The following is a 23,533-nucleotide window of genomic DNA, read 5'->3' as shown; positions in this document are numbered from 1 at the left end:
ATGCCATCATTATTATTATTAAAGGTATGGAGAAGCAGCGCGGCTCAGTGGAAAGAGCCCGGGCTTTGGAGTCAGAGGTCGTGGGTTCGAATTCCGGCTCCGCCACATGTCTGCTGTGTGGCCTTGGGCAAGTCGCTTCACTTCTCAGAGCCTGTTACCTCATCTGTAAAATGGGGATTAAGACTGTGAGCCTCACGTGGGACAATCTGATCACCTTGTATCCCCCCCAGCGCTTAGAACATCATCATCATCATCAATCGTATTTATTGAGTGCTTACTGTGTGCAGAGCACTGTACTAAGCGCTTGGGAAGTACAAGTTGGCAACATATAGAGACAGTCCCTACCCAACAGTTGGCTCACAGTCTAAAAGGGGGAGGCAGAGAACAAAACCAAACATGCTTTGCACAAAGAACAGTGCTTTGCACATAGTAAGCGCTTAAAAAATGCCATTATTATTATTATTATTATTATTTGTCTTGCCTGTCTACTTGTTTTGTTGTCTGTCTCCCCCTCCTAGACTGGGATCCCGCTGTTGGGTAGGGACTGTCTCAACCTGTTGCCGAATTGTACTTTCCAAGAGCTTAGTACAGTGCTCTGCACACAGTAAGCACTCAATAAATACGATTGAATGAACGAACGTGTGTCGAGAACCATTCTGAGCGCCGGGGTAATAATGATAAGAACAACTGTGGTATTTGCTCACTGCTTAAAATGTGTCCGACACCATTCTAACTGCTGGGGTGATAATGGGGCAGCAGCATTCATTCATTCATTTAATCGTATTTATTGAGCACTTACTGTGTGCAGAGCACTGTACTAAGCGCTTGGGAAGTACAAGTTGGCAACATATAGAGACGGTCCCTACCCAACAGCGGGCTCACAGTCTAGAAGGCACAGTGGCTAGAGCCCAGGCTGGGAGTCTAATCCAAGCTCCGCCAATTGACAGCTGTGTGACTTTGGGCAAGTCACTTCACTTCTCTGGGCCTCAGTTCCCTCATCTGGAAAATGGGGATTAAGAATGTGAGTCCTATGTAGGACAGGGGCTGTGTCCAACCTGATTTGCTTGGATCCACTCCAGGGCTTAGTACAGTGTCTGGCACATCTGTAAGCCCACTGTTGGGTAGGGACCGTCTCTATATGTTGCCAATTTGTACTTCCCAAGCGCTCAGTACAGTGCTCTGCACACGGTAAGCGCTCAATAAATACGATTGATTGATTGACAGGGGCTGTGTCCAACCTGATTTGCTTGGATCCACTCCAGGGCTTAGTACAGTGTCTGGCACATCTGTGAGCCCACTGTTGGGTAGGGATCGTCTCTATATGTTGCCAACTTGTACTTCCCAAGCGCTCAGTACAGTGCTCTGCACACAGTAAGCGCTCAATAAATACGATTGATTGCTTGATTGATTGATTGATTGACAGGGGCTGAATCCAACCTGATTTGCTTGGATCCACTCCAGGGCTTAGTACAGAGCCTGGCACATCTGTGAGCCCACTGTGGGGTAGGGGCCGTCTCTATATGCTGCCAACTTGTACTTCCCAAGCGCTCAGTACAGTGCTCTGCACACAGTAAGCGCTCAATAAATACGACTGAATGAATGAATGAATATTAAGTACTTAACAAATTCCATTATTGTTATTATTATTATTTGGTAAGTGCTTACTAAGCACCAAGCACTGTAGGTACAAGTTAATTAAGCCAGACACAGTCCCTGTCCCGGATGAGGCTCGTAGGGAGAAATGTGTTGAATCAATCAATCAGTTGTATTTATTGAGTGCTTACTGTGTGCAGAGCACTGTACTAAGCGCTTGGGAAGTACCAGTTGGCAACATACAGAGACAATCCCTACCCAACAGTGGGCTCACAGTCTAAAAGACTCACAGTCTAATTCAACACATTTCTCACAGCCCCATGTGGGACAGGGACTGTGTCCATCCTGATTAGCCTGTATGATAATGACGATGATGATGGTATTTGCTGAGTGCTTACTAGGTGCCAAGCACTGTACTAAGCACCGCGGTAGATACAAGGTAATCAGGTTGTCCCACGTGGGGCTCACAGCCTTAATTCTCATTTTCCAGGTGAGGTCACTGAGGCCCAGAGAAGTGAAGTGACTTTGCCCAAAGTCACACAGCTGACAAGTGGCAGAGTCAGGATTAGAACCCACGACCTCTGACTCCCAAACCTGGCCTCTTACAAGTCGACAGTGGGCTGACGTTCTAGAAGGGGGAGACGGACAACAAAACCAAACATGTACAGATTTGCCCAAGGTCACTCCGCAGAATCAATCAATCAGTCGTATTTATTGAGCGCTTACTGTGTGCAGAGCACTGTACTAAGCGCTTGGGAAGTCCAAGTTGGCAACACATAGAGACGGTCCCTACCCAAAAGTGGGCTCACAGTCTAGAAGAAATACAATATAACAATAAAGGGGCACATTCCCTGCCCGCAACGAGCTTACAGTCGAGAGGCGGGGGGAGAGTCAGATCACGTGGATGGAAACTGAGTCTGCTTCTCCACAGTTTTTTTTTTAATGGGATTTATTAAGCGCTTACTATGTGCAAAGCACTGTTCTAAGCGCTGGGGAGGTTACAAGGTAATCAGGTTGTCCCCCAGGGGGCTCACAGTCTTCATCCCCATTTGACAGATGAGGGAACTGAGGCTCAGAGAAGTTAAGTGACTTGCCCAAGGTCACACAGCAGACAGGTGGCGGAGCCGGGATTTGAACCCATGACCTCTGACTCCAAAGCCTGGGCTCTTTCCACTGAGCCACGCTGCTTCCCTGTTTTGCCTGTGAGGTGTGCGGTGGGGAGAGGAGAGGGGGCCAAACTTTTCGGCGCTCTCCCCCTGACCCTCCCCGGGCTTCCATAATAATGATAATGATGGCATTTATTAAGTGCTTACTATGTGCAAAGCACCGTCCATCCGCCATCTCCCCGCTGAAAGGAGGCTTTCCCAGAGAAACGGTCAGCACGGCCCAGAGACTCAATTACACTCAGCGCCCTGCCTGGGGTCTTAAGAAGCATTTAATGAAAAAAAGGTTTTTTGGGGGGGTTAATAGATCGACAGTCACCAGTTAGACGTCCCCCCCGCCCACCCGAGGCTATTTATTTAACCTCACTGCCACCCCACGGCCATATATTTCTCGTGTCGCCTCGCCTCCCGGCTTTTGATGAGATACCTTAAGGTCGTGGAATAAACGCTCTGTCCCATCCCTCATTTTTAAGTGGTCTTCACCACGGGGAAGGCCACGGAGATTTACAACCTCGCAAGTGGGGAGGTCCATTATAGCAACGCAGGCTGCTCTATTGCCTTTTGGAGGTTTCAATCAGTGGTTTTTATTGGGGACTTTCCACGCGCGGAGCACAGTGCCGAGCGCTTGGGAAAGTGGCACTGCTCGATTATTATTATTAATCGGAATGATTCACATCGTGATGATTTATATGGATTAGATTTATTTATATTATCAATCCTATTGTGAACCATAATAATTATGGCATCTGTTCTAAGCACTGGGGTAGATACGAGGTAATTGAGTTGGGCCCACTTGGGGCTCACGGTCTTGATCCCCATTTTACAGATGAGGGAACTGAGGCCTGGGGAAGTGACTTGCCCAAGGTCACACAACAGATATGTGGCGGAACCGGGATGAGAAACCATGACCTTCAGATTTCCAAGCCCGGGCACTAAGCCAGGCCCTGGAGAAACAACGTCACGCTGCTTCCATCAATATCATCATCATCATCATCAATCGTATTTATTGAGCGCTTACTGTGTGCAGAGCACTGTACTAAGCGCTTGGGAAGTACAAATTGGCAACACATAGAGACAGTCCCTACCCAACAGTGGGCTCACAGTCTAAAAGGGGGAGACGGAGAACTAAACCAAACGTACTAACAAAATATAAAAGACAAATTCCCCACAGCAGCGGGAGGCTGGGAGAATCCCTCCGCGGCTTCCCGGGAAGACTCACCAGGGGAGTGTCTTTCCCTCCTACGATGCTGAGCCCGAGGCCGGATCGCCCCTTGGAGATCTCGATGATCATCTCCTGGCCGGGCACGATGGGACACGTCGCGGGATCCACTGATAAAGGCGCAGCTGGGAATAATGATGATGGCATTCGTTAAGCGCTTACTATAATAATAATAATGTTGATGGTATTTATTAAGCGCTTACTGATGATGATGATGATGATGATGGCATTTATTAAGCGCTTACTACATGCAAAGCACTGTTCTAAGTGCTGGGGAGGTTACAAGGTGATCAGGTTGTCCCACGGGGGGCTCTCATTCTTAATCCCCATTTTACAGATGAGGTAACTGAGGCCCAGAGAAGTGAAGTGACTTGCCCAAAGTCACACAGCCAACAACTGGTGGAGCCGGGGTTTGAACTCGTGACCTCTGACTCCAAAGCCCGGGCTCTTTCCATTGAGCCACGCTGCTTCTCTGTGTGCCAAGCAATGTTCTAAGCGCTAGGGGGGATACGAGGTGATCAGGTTGGCCCACGGGGGGCTCACAGTCTTAATCCCCATTTTACAGATGAGGGAATGGAGGCCCAGAAGTGAAGTGACTTGCCCAAAGTCACACAGCTGACAACTGGCAGAGCCGGGATTCGAACCCATGACCCCGGACTCCAAAGCCCAGGCTCTTTCCACGCTGCTTCTCTGTAGTAATACACTGTACTGTAATGTACTGTAGTAATAATGATGGCATTTGTTAAGCGCTTAGTAGGTGCCAAGCGCTGGGGAGGATACAAGGTGATGAGGTTGTCCCACGTGGGGTTCGCAGCCTTAATCCCCATTTTACAGATGAGGGAACGGAGGCCCAGAGAAGTGAGGTGACTCGCCCAGAGTCACACAGCTGACAACCGGCGGAGCCGGGATTACCGTACCCTCTCGAGCGCTTAGTACAGCAAGTGCACGATAAATCCGATCGCGCGAATGAAAGAATAACCGAGGTCCTACCGTAGCTGAACTCTGCCTCTGCAGAACGGTACGAAGGAGATGGTGCCAGAGAGATCTCTTGGGAGCCGGCCACTATTTGGGAGGAATATTTCGCCTGCTTCAGCTGGCCGATGACCTGAGGAGGTGAAGATCAATCAATCAATCAATCAATCAATCAATCAATCGTATTTATCGAGCGCTTACTGTGTGCAGAGCACCGTATTAACCGCTTGGGAAGTCCAAGTTGGCAACATATAGAGACGGTCCCTACCCAACATTGGGCTCACAGTCTAAAAGGGGGAGACAGAGAACAGAACCAAACATACTAACAAAATAAAATAAATAGAATAGATATGTACAAGTAAAATAAATAAATAAATAAATCATCATCAATCGTATTTATTGAGCGCTTACTATGTGCAGAGCACTGTACTAAGCTCTTGGGAAGGACAAATTGGCAACATATAGAGACGGTCCCTACCCAACAGTGGGCTCACAGTCTAAAAGGGGGAGACAGAGAACAGAACCAAACATACTAACAAAATAAAATAAATAGAATAGACATGTACAAGCAAAATAAATAAATAAATAAATCATCATCAATCGTATTTACTGAGCGCTTACTATGTGCAGAGCACTGTACTAAGCTCTTGGGAAGGACAAATTGGCAACATATAGAGACAGTCCCTACCCAACATTGGGCTCACAGTCTAAAAGGGGGAGACAGAGAACAGAACCAAACATACTACCAAAATAAAATAAATAGAATAGATATGTACAAGCAAAATAAATAAATAAATAAATCATCATCAATCGCATTTATTGAGCGCTTACTATGTGCAGAGCACTGTACTAAGCTCTTGGGAAGTACAAATTGGCAACATATAGAGACGGTCCCTACCCAACATTGGGCTCACAGTCTAAAAGGGGGAGACAGAGAACAGAACCAAACATACTAACAAAATAAAATAAATAGAATAGATATGTACAAGTAAAATAAATAAATAAATAAATCATCATCAATCGTATTTATTGAGCGCTTACTATGTGCAGAGCACTGTACTAAGCTCTTGGGAAGTACAAATTGGCAACATATAGAGACGGTCCCTACCCAACATTGGGCTCACAGTCTAAAAGGGGGAGACAGAGAACAGAACCAAACATACTACCAAAATAAAATAAATAGAATAGATATGTACAAGATAAATAAATAAATAAATAAATCATCATCAATCGTATTTATTGAGCGCTTACTATGTGCAGAGCACTGTACTAAGCTCTTGGGAAGGACAAATTGGCAACATATAGAGACGGTCCCTACCCAACATTGGGCTCACAGTCTAAAAGGGGGAGACAGAGAACAAAACCAAATATACTAACAAAATAAAATAGAGTAATAAATATGTACAAACATATATACATATATACAGGTGCTGTGGGGAAGGGAAGGAGATGGGACACGTTTATCCGGGATGGACGGAGGCGACTGACGGAAACGCTGAGGTCCCACAGCCCCGGCTGGAGAAGAGAACGGGCCTGGGGGAAGAATGGACTGCTTTGATGGTGCTGCCGCTCACCTTCTCACCAGGCCTCGTTCTCGCCCGTCCCGCCGTCGACCCCCGGCCCACGTCTTCCCTCTGGCCCGGAATGCCCTCCTTCCCTCTGCCCATCCGCCAAACTAGCTCTCTTCCTCCCTTCAAAGCCCTACCGAGAGCTCACCTCCTCCGGGAGGCCTTCCCACACTGAGCCCCCTTTTTCCTCTCCTCCTCTCCAACCCCCCTGCTCTGCCTCCTTCCCCTCCCCACAGCACTTGTATAGAATAAAAATAATAATGATGATGGCATTTATTAAGCGCTTACTATGTGCAAAGCCCTGTTCTAAGTGCTGGGGAGGTTACAAGGTGATCAGATTGTCCCATGGTGGGCTCACGGTCATTCATTCATTCAGTCAACCGTATTTATGGAGCGCTTGGGAAGTCCAAGTTGGTAACATCTAGAGACGGTCCCTACCCAACAGTGGGCTCACAGTCTAGAAGGGGGAGACAGAGAACAAAACAAAACATAGTAACAAAATAAAATAACTAGAATAAATATGTACAAATAAAATAAATAGAGTAATAAATACGTACAAACATACGTATTCCCCTCAAGAACCGCCAATGGTGGCCCATCACCTTCTAGACTGTCTTCTTCCATTATTATGCCATTGTTATTATTATTATTCTGTGAGCCCCCCGTGGGACAACCTGATCACCTTGTAACCTCCCCAGCGCTTAGAACAGTGCCTTGCACATAGTAAGCGCTTAATAAATGCCATCATCATCATTCTGTGGAACAAGGCATATTTAATCTTTAAACTTTCCCTTTCATCGCTGTTATCATTAATAAAGCATATATATAAATATATACATAAGATATATATAATAACTTTCCCTTTCATCACTGTTATCCATTAATAAAGCACATATATAAATATATATAAGATATATATAATATATTAGATATATAAATATATATAGCATATATACTATATAAATATATATAGCATATATAATATATAAGATATATAAATTTATATATAGCATATATAAAATGTATATATATTTTATTATATATAAAAATATATATTATTTTTGGTATATGTATATATACACATTTTTTTTGCACCCATCTCTGAACTAGAGTGTGAACGCCTGGCCTTCTCTGAGATGGATTCATTTGAGAGGGGCACTTTAGACTTCTTTCATTACTTTAAAGAGCCGTGACATCTTGGGCTATGGCTTCCAGCTAAAATGGAATCAGCAATAAAAAAGACGCAATTAGCAAAGTCTTCACAAGACGCTCCTTTGAAGCCGGCTGATTTCCATTTTAGGGCCAGAACAACCGATCTGCACTTATTTAGATCAGTGCAGCCGGCATTCATTCATGCAATGTATTTATTGAGCGCTTACTGTGTGCAGAGCACTGTACTAAGCGCTTGGCACTGAGAAGCAGCGTGGCTCGGTGGAAAAGAGCCCGGGCTTTGGAGTCAGAGGTCAGGGGTTCAAATCCCGGCTCCACCAATTGTCAGCTGGGTGACTTTGGACGAGTCACTTCACTTCTCTGGGCCTCAGTTACCTCATCTGTAAAATGGGGATGAAGACCTTGAGCCCCCCCGTGGGGCAGCCTGATCACCTTGTAACTTCCCCAGCGCTTAGAACAGTGCTTTGCACGTAGTAAGCGCTTAATAAATGCCATTATTATTATTATTACTAAGCAGTGTGGCCTAATGGACAGAGCACGGGCTTGGGAGTCGGAAGGATCCGGGTTCCAATCCCGGCTCCGCCATTTGTCTGCCGTGTGGCCTTGGGCAAATCACTTCACTTCTCTAGGCCTCAGTGACCTCATCTATAAAATGGGGATTAAAACTGGGAGCCCCACGTGGGACAGGAACCGTGTCCAACCAGCTTCGCTTGCATCCGCTCAGGTGTTTAATACAGTGTCTGGCACATAGTAAGCGCCTAACAAATACCAGAGTAATGATTAGCAATGAGCAGAAGCAGCAGTGGAGGCGACCACTTCACTTTTAGGCTGTGAGCCCACTGTTGGGTAGGGCCTGTCTCTATGTGTTGCCAACTTGTACTTCCCAAGCGCTTAGTACAGTGCTCTGCACAGAGTAAGCGCTCAATAAATACGATTGATTGATTGATTGATTCACTGATCCTCAGGGATTCACTTCCCCTCTCTGGATTTTAAATTGCTTTAGACTGTTTTAGCGCACAGGGGCAGGAGGGAGAGGAACTATTGTCGTCCACTCCCAAGTGCTTAGTACAGTGCTCTGCACACAGTGAGGGCTCAATAAATACCGTCGACTGATTGAAGAAACACAAACATCGCTAAAATCCGCCCTTTCCTCTCCATCCAAACAGCTACTACGTTATTCCAAGCATTATCCTGTCCTGCCTTGATTACGGCATCAGCCTCCTTGCTGACCTCCGGGACTCCTGTCTCTCCCCACTCCAATCTGTACAAGAGAAGCAGCGTGGCTCAATGGAAAGAGCCCAGGCTTTGGAGTCAGAGGTCACGGGTTCAAATCCCGGTTCCGCCAGCTGTCAGCTGGTGTGACTTTGGGCAAGTCACTCCACTTCTCTGTGCCTCAGTTCCCTCATCTGTAAAATGGGGATTAAGACTGTGAGCCCCCCGTGGGACAACCTGATCCCCTTGTAACCTCCCCAGCGCTTAGAACGGTGCTTTGCACATAGTAAGCGCTTAATAAATGCCATTATTATTATTATTATTATTATTATTATTACTTCACTCTGCTGCCCGGTCATTTTTCTATAAAAATGTTCGGTCCACGTTTCCCCACTCCTCAAGAACCGCCAATGGTGGCCCATCACCTTCTAGACAGTCTTCTTCCTTGTGAGCCCACTGTTGGGTAGGGACCATCTCTACATGTTGCCAACTTGTATTTCCCAAGCGCTTAGTACAGTGCTCTGCGCACAGTAAGCGCTCAATAAATACGATTGAATAAAGGAATGAATGGGCAGGGACCGTCTCTATATGTTGCCAACTTGTGCTTCCCAAGCGCTTAGTACGGTGCTCTGCACACAGTAAGCGCTCAATAAATACGATTGAATGAATGAATGAATGGGCAGGGACCGTCTCTACATGTCGCCAACTTGCGCTTCCCAAGCGCTTAGTAAAGTGCTCTGCGCACAGTAAGCGCTCAATAAATACGATTAAATGAATGAATGAAAGTTAATCAGGTTGGACGCAATCCCTGTCTCTACATGGGCTTCACTGTCTGAGAAGGAGGAGTAGGATTTAATCCCCATTTTACAGATGGGGAAACTGAAGCTTCACACGGGGCTCACCGTCTTAATCCCCATTTTACAGATGAGGTAACTGAAGCATGGAGAAGTTAGGTGACTTGCCCAAGGTCACCCGGCAGAGAAGCGGTCGAGCTGGGACTGGAATCCAGAGTGTGAGCCCGTTGTTGGGTAGGGACCGTCTCTATATGTTGCCGACTTGTACTTCCCAAGCGCTTAATACAGTGTTCTGCACACAGTAAGTGCTCAATAAATACGACTGAATGGATGAATCCTCTGACTACAGGGAAGTGTTCTTCCCACTAGGACAAGATGCTTCTCCTTTGCTCCTTCTCTCCGTAGGGAATGAAGTAGATTTCAACCTGGCTAGCAACAAAACGCCCCGACTTTAAGATTTTTAGATTAGGAGAAGAGAAGGGGAACGTCATTTTTCCCTGGAGACAGAGAAATTCTGATCCACCCTGGAAAAGGAAAGTGGACTGTCATCAACAAAGATTATGGGGGAAAAAAAACGCAGAAGAGGGGAGCGATCAAGTGGTCTGTCAAGAAGAAAGCCATTTGAGAGAGCGAGTTTGAGCTCTTCCTCTCGGCCTGAAGAAATGGGCCATTTATTTAAAAGGTTAGCATCCTCAGAGTGGAATTTACACAATACCAATTTCCATGGAGCGCTGAAGTCATTTCACACCATAATTCAATCACACGGAGGTTAAAACGAAACAAGCAAGAGGAAAAATACTGCCTGCTCATTACCCATCTTGGGAAAAGCCAGAAATAATTCATTTTGCCTGGCGGTACCCATACGCTTAAGTGTCTCTTGAATGGTAAGACAGAAATGCCAACTTCTTTGGTATTTCAAGCAGGAAAATCATCATCATCATCATCATCAATCGTATTTATTGAGCGCTGACTGTGTGCAGAGCACTGTACTAAGCGCTTGGGAAGTACAAGTTGGCAACATATAGAGACAGTCCCTACCCAGCAGTGGGCTCACGGTCTAAAAGGGGGAGACAGAGAACAAAACCAAACATACTAACAAAATAAAATAAATAGAATAGATATGTACAAGTAAAATAAATAAATAAATAAATAGAGTAATAAATATGTATAAAACATATATACATATATACAGGTGCTGTGGGGAAGGGAAGGAGGTAAGATGGGGGGATGGAGAGGGGGACGAGGGGGAGAGTCTTTCAAGTAATCGATCAAATTGTTGATTGCGGTGTGCACAGCAATGTACAAAGTGCTCAGAAAGAATCGGTAGGTACTTGGCAAGGATTACGTCTTGCAACTCTTATGCTGTGCTCTTTCAAGCATTCAGTACAGTGCTCTGCACACGGTAAGCGCTCTACAAATACCCCTGATTGCTTAGTGCTATGTACTGAGTGCCACACACGGCAGGAGCTCAGTAAATGCCCACCTGATTGCCTGAGCCATACAGCTACCTTGAACTGAAGGATTAGCTTGCAAACTATCAGAAAGGGCATCTTCATTACCGAATCCCTGTGTAGACTGTGAGCTCATTATTCATTCATTCATTCAATAGTATTTATTGAGCGCTTACTGTGTGTAGAGCACTGTACTAAGTGCTTGGAAAGTGCTTTGCACATAGTAAGCGCTTAATAAATGCCATCATTATTATTATTATTCAGCAACAGAGACAATCCCTGCCCACAGTGGGTTCACAGTCTAGACGTTATGGACGAGGAATACAACGGCCAACTCCGTTACATTTAATTGTGGTGTTTGTTAAGCACTTACTATGGGTCAGGCACTGTATTAAGCGCCGGGGTGGATGAAAACGCTTCCTGACAAGATCTCTCGGCAGGAATCGGAACGCAAGTTCCCCCTGGGTCGACTGGGATTCACTCAAGGGCTTTCTGAGTTGAGGGGGTCCCCGAAAATCACTCCAAGCTCTCACTCAGACAAGGGGGAGTCCCTCCTCAGTTGCCTGGCAGGGTCCGGAACCCACATCAAACACCTCCTTTTTGACAACGAGAATGGCACTGAAAAGCAGTGGAGAAGGCGCTTGGCCCAATGAGTAATAATAATACGGATAATAATAATTGCGGCATTTGTAAAGCGCTTACTAAGAGTCCGGCGCCGTACTAAACACTGGGTTAGATACAACCCAGTCAGGCTGGACAAAGTCCCTGTCTCCACGGGGCTCACAGTCTTAATCCCCATTTTACAGAGGAGGTAACTGAGGCACCCAGAAGTGACTTGCCCACGGTCACAACGCCGTGGGCCCGGGGGGTCAGAACGACCCGTTTTCTAATCCCGCCTCTGCCTCTCTTCTGCTGGGTGACCTTGGGCGAGTCGCTTCACTTCTCCGGGCCTCAGTTCCCTCCTCTGTAAAATGGAGAGTAAGACCGTGAGCCCGATGGGGAACACGGACCGAGTCCAACCTGCCTTTGGGGGATGTATTTATTGCCATATTTATTTATTTTATTTGTACATATTTATTCTATTTATTTTATTTTGTTAATATGTTCTGTTTTGTTCTCTGTCTCCCCCTTCTAGACTGTGAGCCCGCTGTTGGGTAGGGACCTTCTCTAGATGTTGCCAACGTGTACTTCCCAAGAGCTTAGTACAGTGCTCTACACACAGTAAGCGCTCAATAAATACGATTGATTGATTAGTTTGTACCTACCCCAATGCTACACACAGCGCTTGGCGCATAGTAAGCGCTTAACAAATACTATAAAAAAAGGGGCTCATCGGCAGGGGAACAAAGCGAGGGATGCAGGAGCGCAGTGAAACCAACACGGCGGACGAAGTCACCGGAGTTAACGTGTAAATCACTTACAGGATCGGGCCGTTCGCTTTCGGAGAAGGGTTGAACGGGAAAGTCGGGGCTGGGATCATCTTCGCCGCTGCTGCTCAGTGGATCGGGGCCACTCTGATCCTAGGACAGAGTTTACAGTAAGTGGCAAAACTCTACAATTCCCCCAGTCCAGCTTGCAAAACTCCCTCCCCACTGATATCCTTCTTCTTCGAACGCCGGCGAGTCGTTTCCAACCCACAGGGAATCCGCGGACGCATCCTCTCCAGAACGGCACCTGTTTGTACGTGTTCATTACTCTATATATTTATTTTATTTGTACATATTTACTCTATTTTATTTTGTTAATAAATGCCATCGTTATCTTCTAGACTTTGAGCCCACTGTTGGGTAGGGACCGTCTCTATATGTTGCCAACTTGGACTTCCCAAGTGCTTAGTACAGTGCTCTGCAAACAGTAAGCGCTCAATAAATATGATTGAATGAATGAATGAATGAATGAATGGCCCATCTTCGGCCATAAAATCTTTCTATCCATAGAGTTTCTTGGTGGAGATACAGAAGTGGTTTACCACTGCTTCTCCGTAGTAAAAACTTGAGGCTCTGCTGCTGTTTTTGATCCACGTTCGAATCACTAGAATCCACGGATGCATCCTCTGCAGAATGGCCCATCTTCGGCCGTAAATCTTTCCATCCATAGAGTTTGTTGGTGGAGATAAAAAAGTGGTTTACCACTGCTTCTCCGTAGTAAAAACTTGAGGTTCTGCCGCTGTTTTTGATCCATGTTCTAATCACTAGAATCCACGGACGCATCCTCTCCAGAACGGCCCACCTTCTGCCGTAAAATCTTTCTATCCATAGAGTTTTTTGGTGGAGATACAAAAGTGGTTTACCACTGTTTCTCCATAGTAAAAACTTGAGGCTCTGCCGCTGTTTTTGATCCACGTTCTAATCACTAGAATCCAGACGCATCCTCTGCAGAACGGCCCATCTTTGGCCATAAAATTTTTCTAACCATAGAGTTTCTTGGTGGAGATACAGAAGTGGCTCACCACTGCTTCTCCGTAGCAAAAACTTGAGGCTCTGCGGCTGTTTTTGATCCACGCTCTAATCACTAGAATCCACGGACACATCCTCTGCAGAATGACCCATCCTCGGCCGTAAAATCTTTCCATCCATAGAGTTTCTTGGTGGAGGTACAGAAGTGGTTTACCACTGCTTCTCTGTAGTAAAAACTTGAGGCTCTGCCGCTGTTTTTGATCCACGTTCAAATCACTAGAATCCACGGATGCATCCTCTCCAGAACGGCACATCTTCAGTCATAAAATCTTTCTATCCATAGAGTTTCTTGGTGGAGATAAAAAAGTGGTTTACCACTGCTTCTCCGTAGTAAAAACTTGAGGCTCGGCTGCTGTTTTTGATCCACGTTCTAATCACTAGAATCCACGGACGCATCCTCTCCAGAACGGCCCATCTTCCGCCGTAAAATCTTTCTATCCATAGAGTTTCTTGGTGGAGATACAGAAGTGGTTTACCACTGCTTCTCCGTAGTAAAAACCTGAGACTCCGCCGCTGTTTTTGATCTACGTTCTAATCACTAGAATCCACGGACGCACCCTCTCAATCAATCAATCCATTGTATTTATTTAGTGCTTACTGTGTGCAGAGCACTGTACTAAGCACTTGGGAAGTACAAGTCGGCAACACATAGAGACAGTCCCTACCCAACAGCGGGCTCACAGTCTAGAAGGGGGAGACAGAGAACAAAACCAAACATACTAACAAAATAAAATAAATAGAATAGATATGTACAAGTAAAATAAAGAAATAAATAGAACCAAACATACTAACAAAATAGAATAGATATGTACAAGTAAAATAAAGAAATAAATAGAGTAATAAATATGTACAAACATATATACATATATACAGGTACATGTACATATGTACAAGTAAAATAGAGTAATAAATCTGTACAAACATATATACACTCACACATATAGACTGTGAGCCCACTGTTGGGCAGGGACCATCTCTATATGTTGCCAACCTGTACTTCCCAGGCACTTAGTACAGAGCTCTGCACACAGTAAGCGCTTAATAAATATGATTGATTGATTAAATACCACTGATTGACTGCTAGAGAACACAATTGGGACAAGATTGCTGTGACCTCTCCAGAACAGCCCATCTTCGGCCATAAAAGCTTTCATCTGGGGATTCCCTTCAGCTCACCCCAAGGACAAGCAGCCCATGGTGGGTGGCTAGAAGGAGGGAATGTGTCTACCAACTCTGTTTTTTTTTTCTTTAATGGCATTTATTAAGCGCTTACTACGTGCAAAGCACTGTTCTAAGCGCTGGGGAGGTTACAAGGTGATGAGGTTGCCCCATAGGGGGCTCACAGTCTTCATCCCCATTTTACAGATGAGGTCACTGGGGCCCAGAGAAGTGAAGTGACTTGCCCAAGGTCACACAGCTGACAAGTGGCGGAGCTGGGATTTGAACCCATGACCTCTGACTCCAAATCCTGGGCTCCTTCCACTGAGCCATGCTGCTTCTCTGTTACTCAACGGTAAGCGCTCAATCCATATCATTACTTGATCGAAGCTCTCCGCCAGCATTCTTTAACTTCTGTAAGTGGCATTTGTTAAGCACTTACTACATCATCATCATCATCAATCATATTTATGGAGCGCTTACTATGTGCAGAGCACTGTACTAAGCGCTTGGGAAGTACAAATTGGCAACATATAGAGACAGTCCCTACCCAACAGTGGGCTCACAGTCTAAAAGGGGGAGACAGAGAACAAAACCAAACATACTAACAAAATAAAATAAATAGAATAGACATGTACAAATAAAATAAATAAATAAATAAATAGAGTAAAAAATAGAGTACTACATGTCAGGCACTGTACTAAGTGACGGGGCGGACAGAAGCAAATCGAGTTGGACGCAGTCCCCGTCCCACCTGGGGCTCACAGTCTCCATCCCCACTTTACAGATGAGGTCACTGAGGCCCAGAGGAGGGAAGTGACTTGTCCGAGGTCACACGGCAGACAAGTGGCAGAGCCGGGACTTGAACCCATGACCTTCTGACTCCCAGGGATGTGCTGTATCCACCGCACCCTGCTGCTTCTCGATAATTTATCGTAATGATTGTAAATTCATCGTTTTGACACCGAGACCTCGACGGGCTGCGTCTTACCTCTATGGAAGACTGGGAACTGGAAGGCAGCGGGAAAGGAGTCACCGCCATCTGGTTGACTGCCCCTTCGTGTCTAGAGAACAGGAAAGTTGGCAAAATCAGGACTGACTCCGTGAAATGCTAAACAGAGGATGTGATCTCTTCATTCATTCAGTCAATCGCATTTATTGAATGCTTTCTGTGTGCAAGGCACTGTAATAAGTGCTCGGGAGAGTAACGTATAAGAACAAACAGATGCATTCCCTGCCCACAACAAGCTCACCGTCTAGAGGGGGAGACAGATATTAATATACACAAATACACAAATGAATATATAAATGACAGATATGCACATATTTGCCCTGGGGTTGGGAGGGAGGATGAATAAAGGGAGTAAGTCAGGGAGATGCAGAAAGAAGTGGGAGAAGAGGAGAGGAAGGCTTTGTCAGAGAAGGCCTTTTTCATTCGTTAATTCACGGCTTGTTCAAGAACTCAACAATGCTGCCAACTTAGTACAGTGCTCTGCACACAGTAAGCGCTCAATAAATACAATTGATTGATGGATTGATTGATTCAATCGTATTTATTGAGCACTTACTGTGCGCAGAGCACTGGACTAAGCACCTGGGAAGTACAAGTCGGCAACAGATAGAGACGGTCCCTTCCCAACGACGGGGAGACAGACAGCAAAACAAAACATGAAGACAGGTGTCAAAGCCGTCAGAATAGAATTATAGCTATATGCACATCATTAATAAAATAAATATAGTAAATATGTACAAGCAAAATAGAGTAATAAATCTTTACAAATATATACAAGTGTTGAGGGGAGGGGAAGGAGGTAGGGCGGGGAGGGATGGAGAGGAGGAGAGGAAAAAGGGGGATCAAGTACAAGGACTGTGGACTGTTCCACATGGGGCTCACTGTGTTCATCCCCATTTTACAGATGAGTTATCTGAGGCCCAGAGATTCATTCATTCAATCGTATTTATTGAGCGCTTACTGTGTGCAGAGCACTGTACTACGTGCTTGGGAAGTACAAGTTGGCAACATATAGAGATAGTCCCTACCCAACAGTGGGCTCACAGTCTAGAAGGGGGGAGACAAAGAACAAAACAAAACATATTAACAGGATAAAATAAATGGAATAAATATGTACAAGCGCCGGGATCTGAACCCATGACCTCTGACTCCAAAGCCCACGCTCTTTCCACCGAGCCACGCTGTGCTAAACGCCATCAATGACGACGTATCGCGGAAGAGACACCTTGCACTTTGTAAAGATTTCCCTGGACAAGTAAAGCGCATGGCTTTGGACCTGACGGGTATTCAAAAGGTAGACTATTCATTCATTCATTCAATCGTATTTATTGAGCGCTTACTGTGTGCACCGCACTGTACTAAGCGCTTGGGAAATACAAGTTGGCAACGGTCCCTACCCAACAGCGGGCTCACAGTCTAGAAGGGGGAGACGGACAACAAATCAAATAACACTTTCCTTACCGAACGAAGACCAGCTTGACTTTGGAAGGGGCGGTCTTAATTATGGCAGATGCATTTTGGTGGCTGCGACCGTATAATATCTGGTTATTTATCTGTTGAAAAAAAAATCAGTATTAATACAATTATAAAATCTACAGGTAGGACTCTACTACGTTCACACACTTTCCCCAGACAGTACCGTATAATATCTGGTTATTTATCTGTTTTAAAAAAAAGAGTATTAATACGATTATAAAATCTACAGGTAGGACTCGACTATGTCCACACGCTTTCCCCAGACAGTACTGTATAATATCTGGTTATTTATCATCATCATCATCATCAATCATATTTATTGAGCACTTACTGTGTGCAGAGCACTGTACTAAGCCCTTGGGAAGTACAAATTGGCAACACATAGAGACAGTCCCTACCCAACAGAGAACAAAACCAAACATACTAACAAAATAAAATAACGAGAATAGATATGTACAAATAAAATAGAGTAATAAATATGTACAAACATATATACATGTATACATATATACAGCTGTCCACCAGCTTCCCCCACCCTAGCCCCCCCAATGACCCGGCCACCTGTTTTATTAAGAAAATTGACGCTATAAGGTGTCCCTAAAAATATCCCTTGCCCCTCTCTAGTCACTCCTCGCTCTTGCCCCTTCTTCAACTCTCGCATCCTTCTCAGCAGTCTCTCAAGAGGAGATTTCCTGCCAGCTCTCCTCCACCTGGGCATCCAACCCCATTCCTTCGCACCTTATCAATGATAATAATAATAATAATAATAATAATAATAATAATAATAATAATAATAATAATAATAATGGTATTTGTTCGGTACGGTTCCCTCCTTGTCTGCAGGAAACATATCGCTTCTTTGCTCACTACTTTCCAAGCACTTAGAAGACTGCCTTGCCCCAAGAGGAGGCTTAATAAATGCCAATAATCCGTCTACTTTTAGTACTGCAATTTAGCCAACTCCACTATAGGCAGTCCTCAGATTTGCAAAGCAACTGGTTTCTGAAAACGGTGCCTTAAGATTGAAAAGCTGTAATAGGGAACCAATGCTCTCAGAGGAACCACGTTATAAATGCGGGAATGATTTCTGCCGCACGATCCCAGACATTATTTCCACCAAAATTACCCAGAATCATGCACTCATATAATTATAAATCGGTTATAAATTGTTGTATATATTATAATTGTTAGTATGTTTTGGTTTTGTTCTCTGTCTCCCCCTTCTAGACTGTGAGCCCACCGTTGGGTAGAGACCGTCCCCACATGTTGCCAACTTGTACTTAAAAAGAGTATTAATACGATCATAAAATCTACGGGTAGGACTCGACTATGTTCACACGCTTTCCCCAGGCAGTACCGTATAATATCTGGTTATTTATCTGTTTTTTAAAAAAGAGTATTAATACAATTATAAAATCTACAGGTAGGACTCGACTATGTCCACACACTTTCCCCAGACAGTACCGTATAATATCTCGTTACTTATCTGTTTTAAAAAAAAGAGTATTAATACGATTATAAAATCTACAGGTAGGACTCGACTATGTCGACACGCTTTCCCCAGACAGCACCGTATAATATCTGGTTATTTATCTGTTTTTTAAAAAAAGAGTATTAATACAATTATAAAATCTACAGGTAGGACTCGACTATGTTCACACGCTTTCCCCAGAAAGTACCGTATAATATCTGGTTATTTATCTGTTTTAAACAAAAGAGTATTAATACGATTACAAAATCTACAGGTAGGGCTCGACTATGTTCACACGCTTTCCCCAGACAGTACCATATAATATCTGGTAATTTATCTGTTTAAAAAAAAGAGTATTAATACAATTATAAAATCTACAGGTAGGACTCGACTATGTTTACACGCTTTCCCCAGACAGTACCGTATAATATTTGGTTATTTATCTGTTTTAAAAAAAAGAGTATTAATACAATTATAAAATCTACAGGTAGGGCTCGACTATGTTCACACGCTTTCCCCAGACAGTACTGTATAATATCTGGTTATCTGTTTTAAAAAAAAGAGTATTAATACGATTATAAAATCTACAGGTAGGACTCGACTATGTTCACACGCTTTCCCCAGGCAGTACCGTATAACATCTGGTTATTTATCTGTTTTTAAAAAAAGAGTATTAATACGATTATAAAATTTACAGGTAGGACTCGACTATGTCCACACGCTTTCCCCAGACAGTACCGTATAACATCTGGTTATTTATCTGTTTTTAAAAAAAGAGTATTAATACGATTATAAAATTTACAGGTAGGACTCGACTATGTCCACACGCTTTCCCCAGACAGTACCGTATAACATCTGGTTATTTATCTGTTTTTAAAAAAAGAGTATTAATACGATTATAAAATTTACAGGTAGGACTCGACTATGTCCACACGCTTTCCCCAGACAGTACCGTATAATATCTGGTTATTTGTTTGTTTTTTAAAAAAAGAGTATTAATACGATTATAAAATCTACAGGTAGGACTCGACTATGTTCACATGCTTTCCCCAGACAGTACCGTATAATATCTGGTTACTTATCTGTTTTTTAAAAAAGAGTATTAATACGATTATAAAATCTACAGGTAGGACTCGACTATGTTCACACGCTTTCCCCAGGCAGTACCGTATAATACCTGGTTATTTTTCTGTTTTTAAAAAAAGAGTATTAATACGATTATAAAATCTACAGGTAGGACTCGACTATGTTCATACGCTTTCCCCAGACAGTACCGTATAATATCTGGTTATTTATCTGTTTTTAAAAAAAAGGGTATTAATACTATTATAAAATCTACAGGTAGGACTCGACTATGTTCACACGCTTTCCCCAGACGGTAATTCTCGTCGTTTATAATAATAATAATAATAATGATGACATTTATTAAGCGCTTACTATGTGCAGAGCGCCGGTCCGTGTCTCTGGCCTTCCCTAAAACCGACCCCGGGAAGATGGCCCCCCACCGACGACCTGGATCTGTGAGGGGCAGAGCGTTCACGGAGACTCGGGAGGAGTCTTTTAGACTGTGAGCCCACTGTTCAGTAGGGACTGTCTCTATATGTTGCCAAATTGTCCTTCCCAAGCGCTTAGTACAGTGCTCTGCACACAGTAAGCGCTCAATAAATACGACTGATGATGATAAGAGGCGGTTGGTTTCTCTAGTCCTCGGTTTAGCCATCTGCCAAATGGGCTGCACGTCTCCCTGGCTACAACGGCCTGGGCCTCGCTCTCTTTGGGGGAGATTTAGATTAGATTAGAGAAGCGGCGTGGCTCACTGGAAAGAGCCCGGGCTTTGGAGTCAGAGGTCCTGGGTGCGAATCCCGGCTCCGCCAATTGTCAGCTGTGTGACTTTGGGCAAGTCCCTTCACTTCTCTGGGCCTCAGTTCCCTCATCTGGAAAATGGGGATGAAGACTGAGGGCCCCCCGTGGGACAACCTGATCACCTTGTAACCTCCCCAGCGCTTAGAACAGTGCTTTGCACATAGTAAGTGCTTAATAAATACGGTTGAATGAATGAATGAATGAATTTGCCAAGAGGAAATGGGCGCCAATTCAGCAGGTGAGCCGGAGGGTTAGAGTTCAGCCCGACGATACCGGACCAGGCCGTACGAGCCGGGGTCCTTTAAATGTCCGGTTAGGCCCGGCCCCCGGGGTGCTGCTGGACCTGTGATGGCCACCCCCGCGGGCTAAGCTGCAGCTAATGATGCAGCGGGCCCTCCGCTTTTTTCATTTATTCATTCAAAAGTATTTACTGAGCGATTACTGTATGCAGAGCACTGGATTGAGCGCTTGGGAGACTAAAATATAACAATAAGCGGAAATATTCCCTGCCCACAGTGGGCTTACAGTCTGTAGGGGGAAGAAGCATGGCCAAGTGGATAGAGCCTGGGCCTGGAGTAATAATAATAATAATAATAATAATAATAATAATGGTATTTATTAAGTGCATACTATGTGCAAAGCACTGTTCTAAGCGTGGGGGAGGTTACAAAGTGATCAGGTTGTCCCACGGGGGGCTCAGTTTTAATCCCCATAATAATAATAATAATAATAATAATAATGATAATAATGATAATAATATTTGTTGAGTGTTTACTATGTGCTAAGCACTGTTCCAAGCACTAGGGCAGATACAAGGTAATCAAGTTGCCCTACATGGGGCTCACAGTCTTCATCCCCATCATCTTTTAGACTGTGAGCCCACTGTTGGGTAGGGACTGTCTCTATATGTTGCCAACTTGTACTTCCCAAACGCTTAGTACAGTGCTCTGCACACAGTAAGCGCTCAATAAATACGATTGATTGACTGATTGATTTTCCAGAATGAATGAATTAAAGAATGAATGAATGAATGAATGAATGAATGAATGAATGAAAAGTTCAAATCCCGGCTCCTCCAATTGTCAGCTGTGTGACTTTGGGCAAGTCACTTCATTCAATCGTATTTATTGAACACTTACTGTGTGCAGAGCACTGTACTAAGTGCTTGGGAAGTCCAAGTTGGCAACATATAGAGACGGTCCCTACCCAACAGTGGGCTCACAGTCTAGAAAACTTCACTTCACTGGGCCTCAGTTCCCTCCTCTGGAAAATGGGGATGAAGACTGTGAGCCCCACATGGGACAACCTGATCACCTTGTAACCCCCCAGCGCTTAGAACAGTGCTTGGCACATAGAAAGCGCTTAATAAATGCCATTATTATTATTATTATTAGTAGTAGTAGTAGTAGCAGATTGGCTTCCACTGGCTAGCCACTGCCCAAACTAGGAATGGCATGGGTCTGCCTCTGCTTGATTTTCCTTCCTGTAGTCAAACCTGGTACAGTACTGGAAACTTTCCAGATGCCAACCTGAGAGGGGCCACAAATATTTGGGTTCCTAGAAATCCAGTCATTCACCAACTGATAAAATAATAATAATAATAATAACAATAACAACAATAATAATAATAATAATAATAATAATAATGATGATGGGCCTCTGCTTGACTTTCCTTCCTGTAGTCAAACCTGGTAGAGTGCTGGAAACTTTCCAGATGCCATCCTGAGAGGGGCCACAAATATTTGGGTTCCTAGAAATCCAGTCACTCACTAACTGATGATAATAATAATAATAATAATAATAATAATAATAATAATAATAATAATAATGGGCCTCTGCTTGACTTTCCTTCCTGTAGTCAAACCTGGTAAGAGTACTGGAAACTTTCCAGATGCCATCCTGAGAGGGGCCACAAATATTTGGGTTCCTAGAAATCCAGTTATTCCCTAACTAATAATAATAATAATAATAATAATAATAATAATAAGCCTCTGCTTGACTTTCCTTCCTGTAGTCAAACCTGGTAGAGTGCTGGAAACTTTCCAGATGCCATCCTGAGAGGGGCCACAAATATTTGGGTTCCTACAGATCCAGTCATTCACTAGCTGATAATAATAATAATGATAATAATGATAATAATGATAATGATACTAATAATAATAATAATAATAATAATAATAAGCCTCTGCTTGACTTTCCTTCCTGTAGTCAAACCTGGTAGAGTACTGGAAACTTTCCAGATGCCATCCTGAGAGGGGCCACAAATATTTGGGTTCCTACAAATCCAGTCATTCACTAGCTGATAATAATAATAATGATAATAATGATAATAATGATGATGATGATGATGATGATAATAATAATAATAATAACAACAATAATAATAATAATAATAATAAGCCTCTGCTTGACTTTCCTTCCTGTAGTCAAACCTGGTAGAGTACTGGAAACTTTCCAGGTGCCATCCTGAGAGGGGCCACAAATATTTGGGTTCCTAGAAATCCAGTTACTCCCTAACTGATAATAATAATAATAATAATAATAATAATAAGCCTCTGCTTGACTTTCCTTCCTGTAGTTAAACCTGGTAGAGTACTGGAAACTTTCCAGATGCCGTCCTGAGAGGGGCCACAAATATCTGGGTTCCTAGAAATCCAGTCATTCATTAACTGATAATAATAATAATAATAATAATGATAATAATAATAATAATAATAATAATAATCCTCTGCTTGACTTTCCTTCCTGTAGTCAAACCTGGTAGAGTACTGGAAACTTTCCAGATGCCATCCTGAGAGGGGCCACAAATATTTGGGTTCCTAGAAATCCAGTCATTCACTAACTGATGATAATAATAATAATAATGATGGCACAATAATAATGATGTTCTAAGCACTGGGGAGGTTACAAGGCAATCAGTTTGTCCCACGGGGGGCTCACGGTCTTAATCCCCAC

General features: G+C 43.9%; 1 protein-coding gene across 1 annotated transcript in view; it reads right to left on the bottom strand.

Moving 5' to 3' along the window:
- PATJ (PATJ crumbs cell polarity complex component) overlaps positions 1 to 23,533 on the bottom strand; it is a 254,691-nt gene that overhangs the window by 54,535 nt on the left and 176,623 nt on the right. Inside the window, 5 exon segments of the mRNA XM_038752385.1 lie at positions 3,976 to 4,100; positions 4,966 to 5,080; positions 12,564 to 12,662; positions 15,748 to 15,820; positions 17,230 to 17,321. Coding sequence (XP_038608313.1) covers positions 3,976 to 4,100; positions 4,966 to 5,080; positions 12,564 to 12,662; positions 15,748 to 15,820; positions 17,230 to 17,321 — 504 coding nt within the window.

The sequence above is a fragment of the Tachyglossus aculeatus genome, chromosome 10 (assembly GCF_015852505.1).
Source record: "Tachyglossus aculeatus isolate mTacAcu1 chromosome 10, mTacAcu1.pri, whole genome shotgun sequence".
Taxonomy (NCBI): domain Eukaryota; kingdom Metazoa; phylum Chordata; class Mammalia; order Monotremata; family Tachyglossidae; genus Tachyglossus; species Tachyglossus aculeatus.
This window is presented reverse-complemented; position numbering and strand designations above follow the sequence as displayed.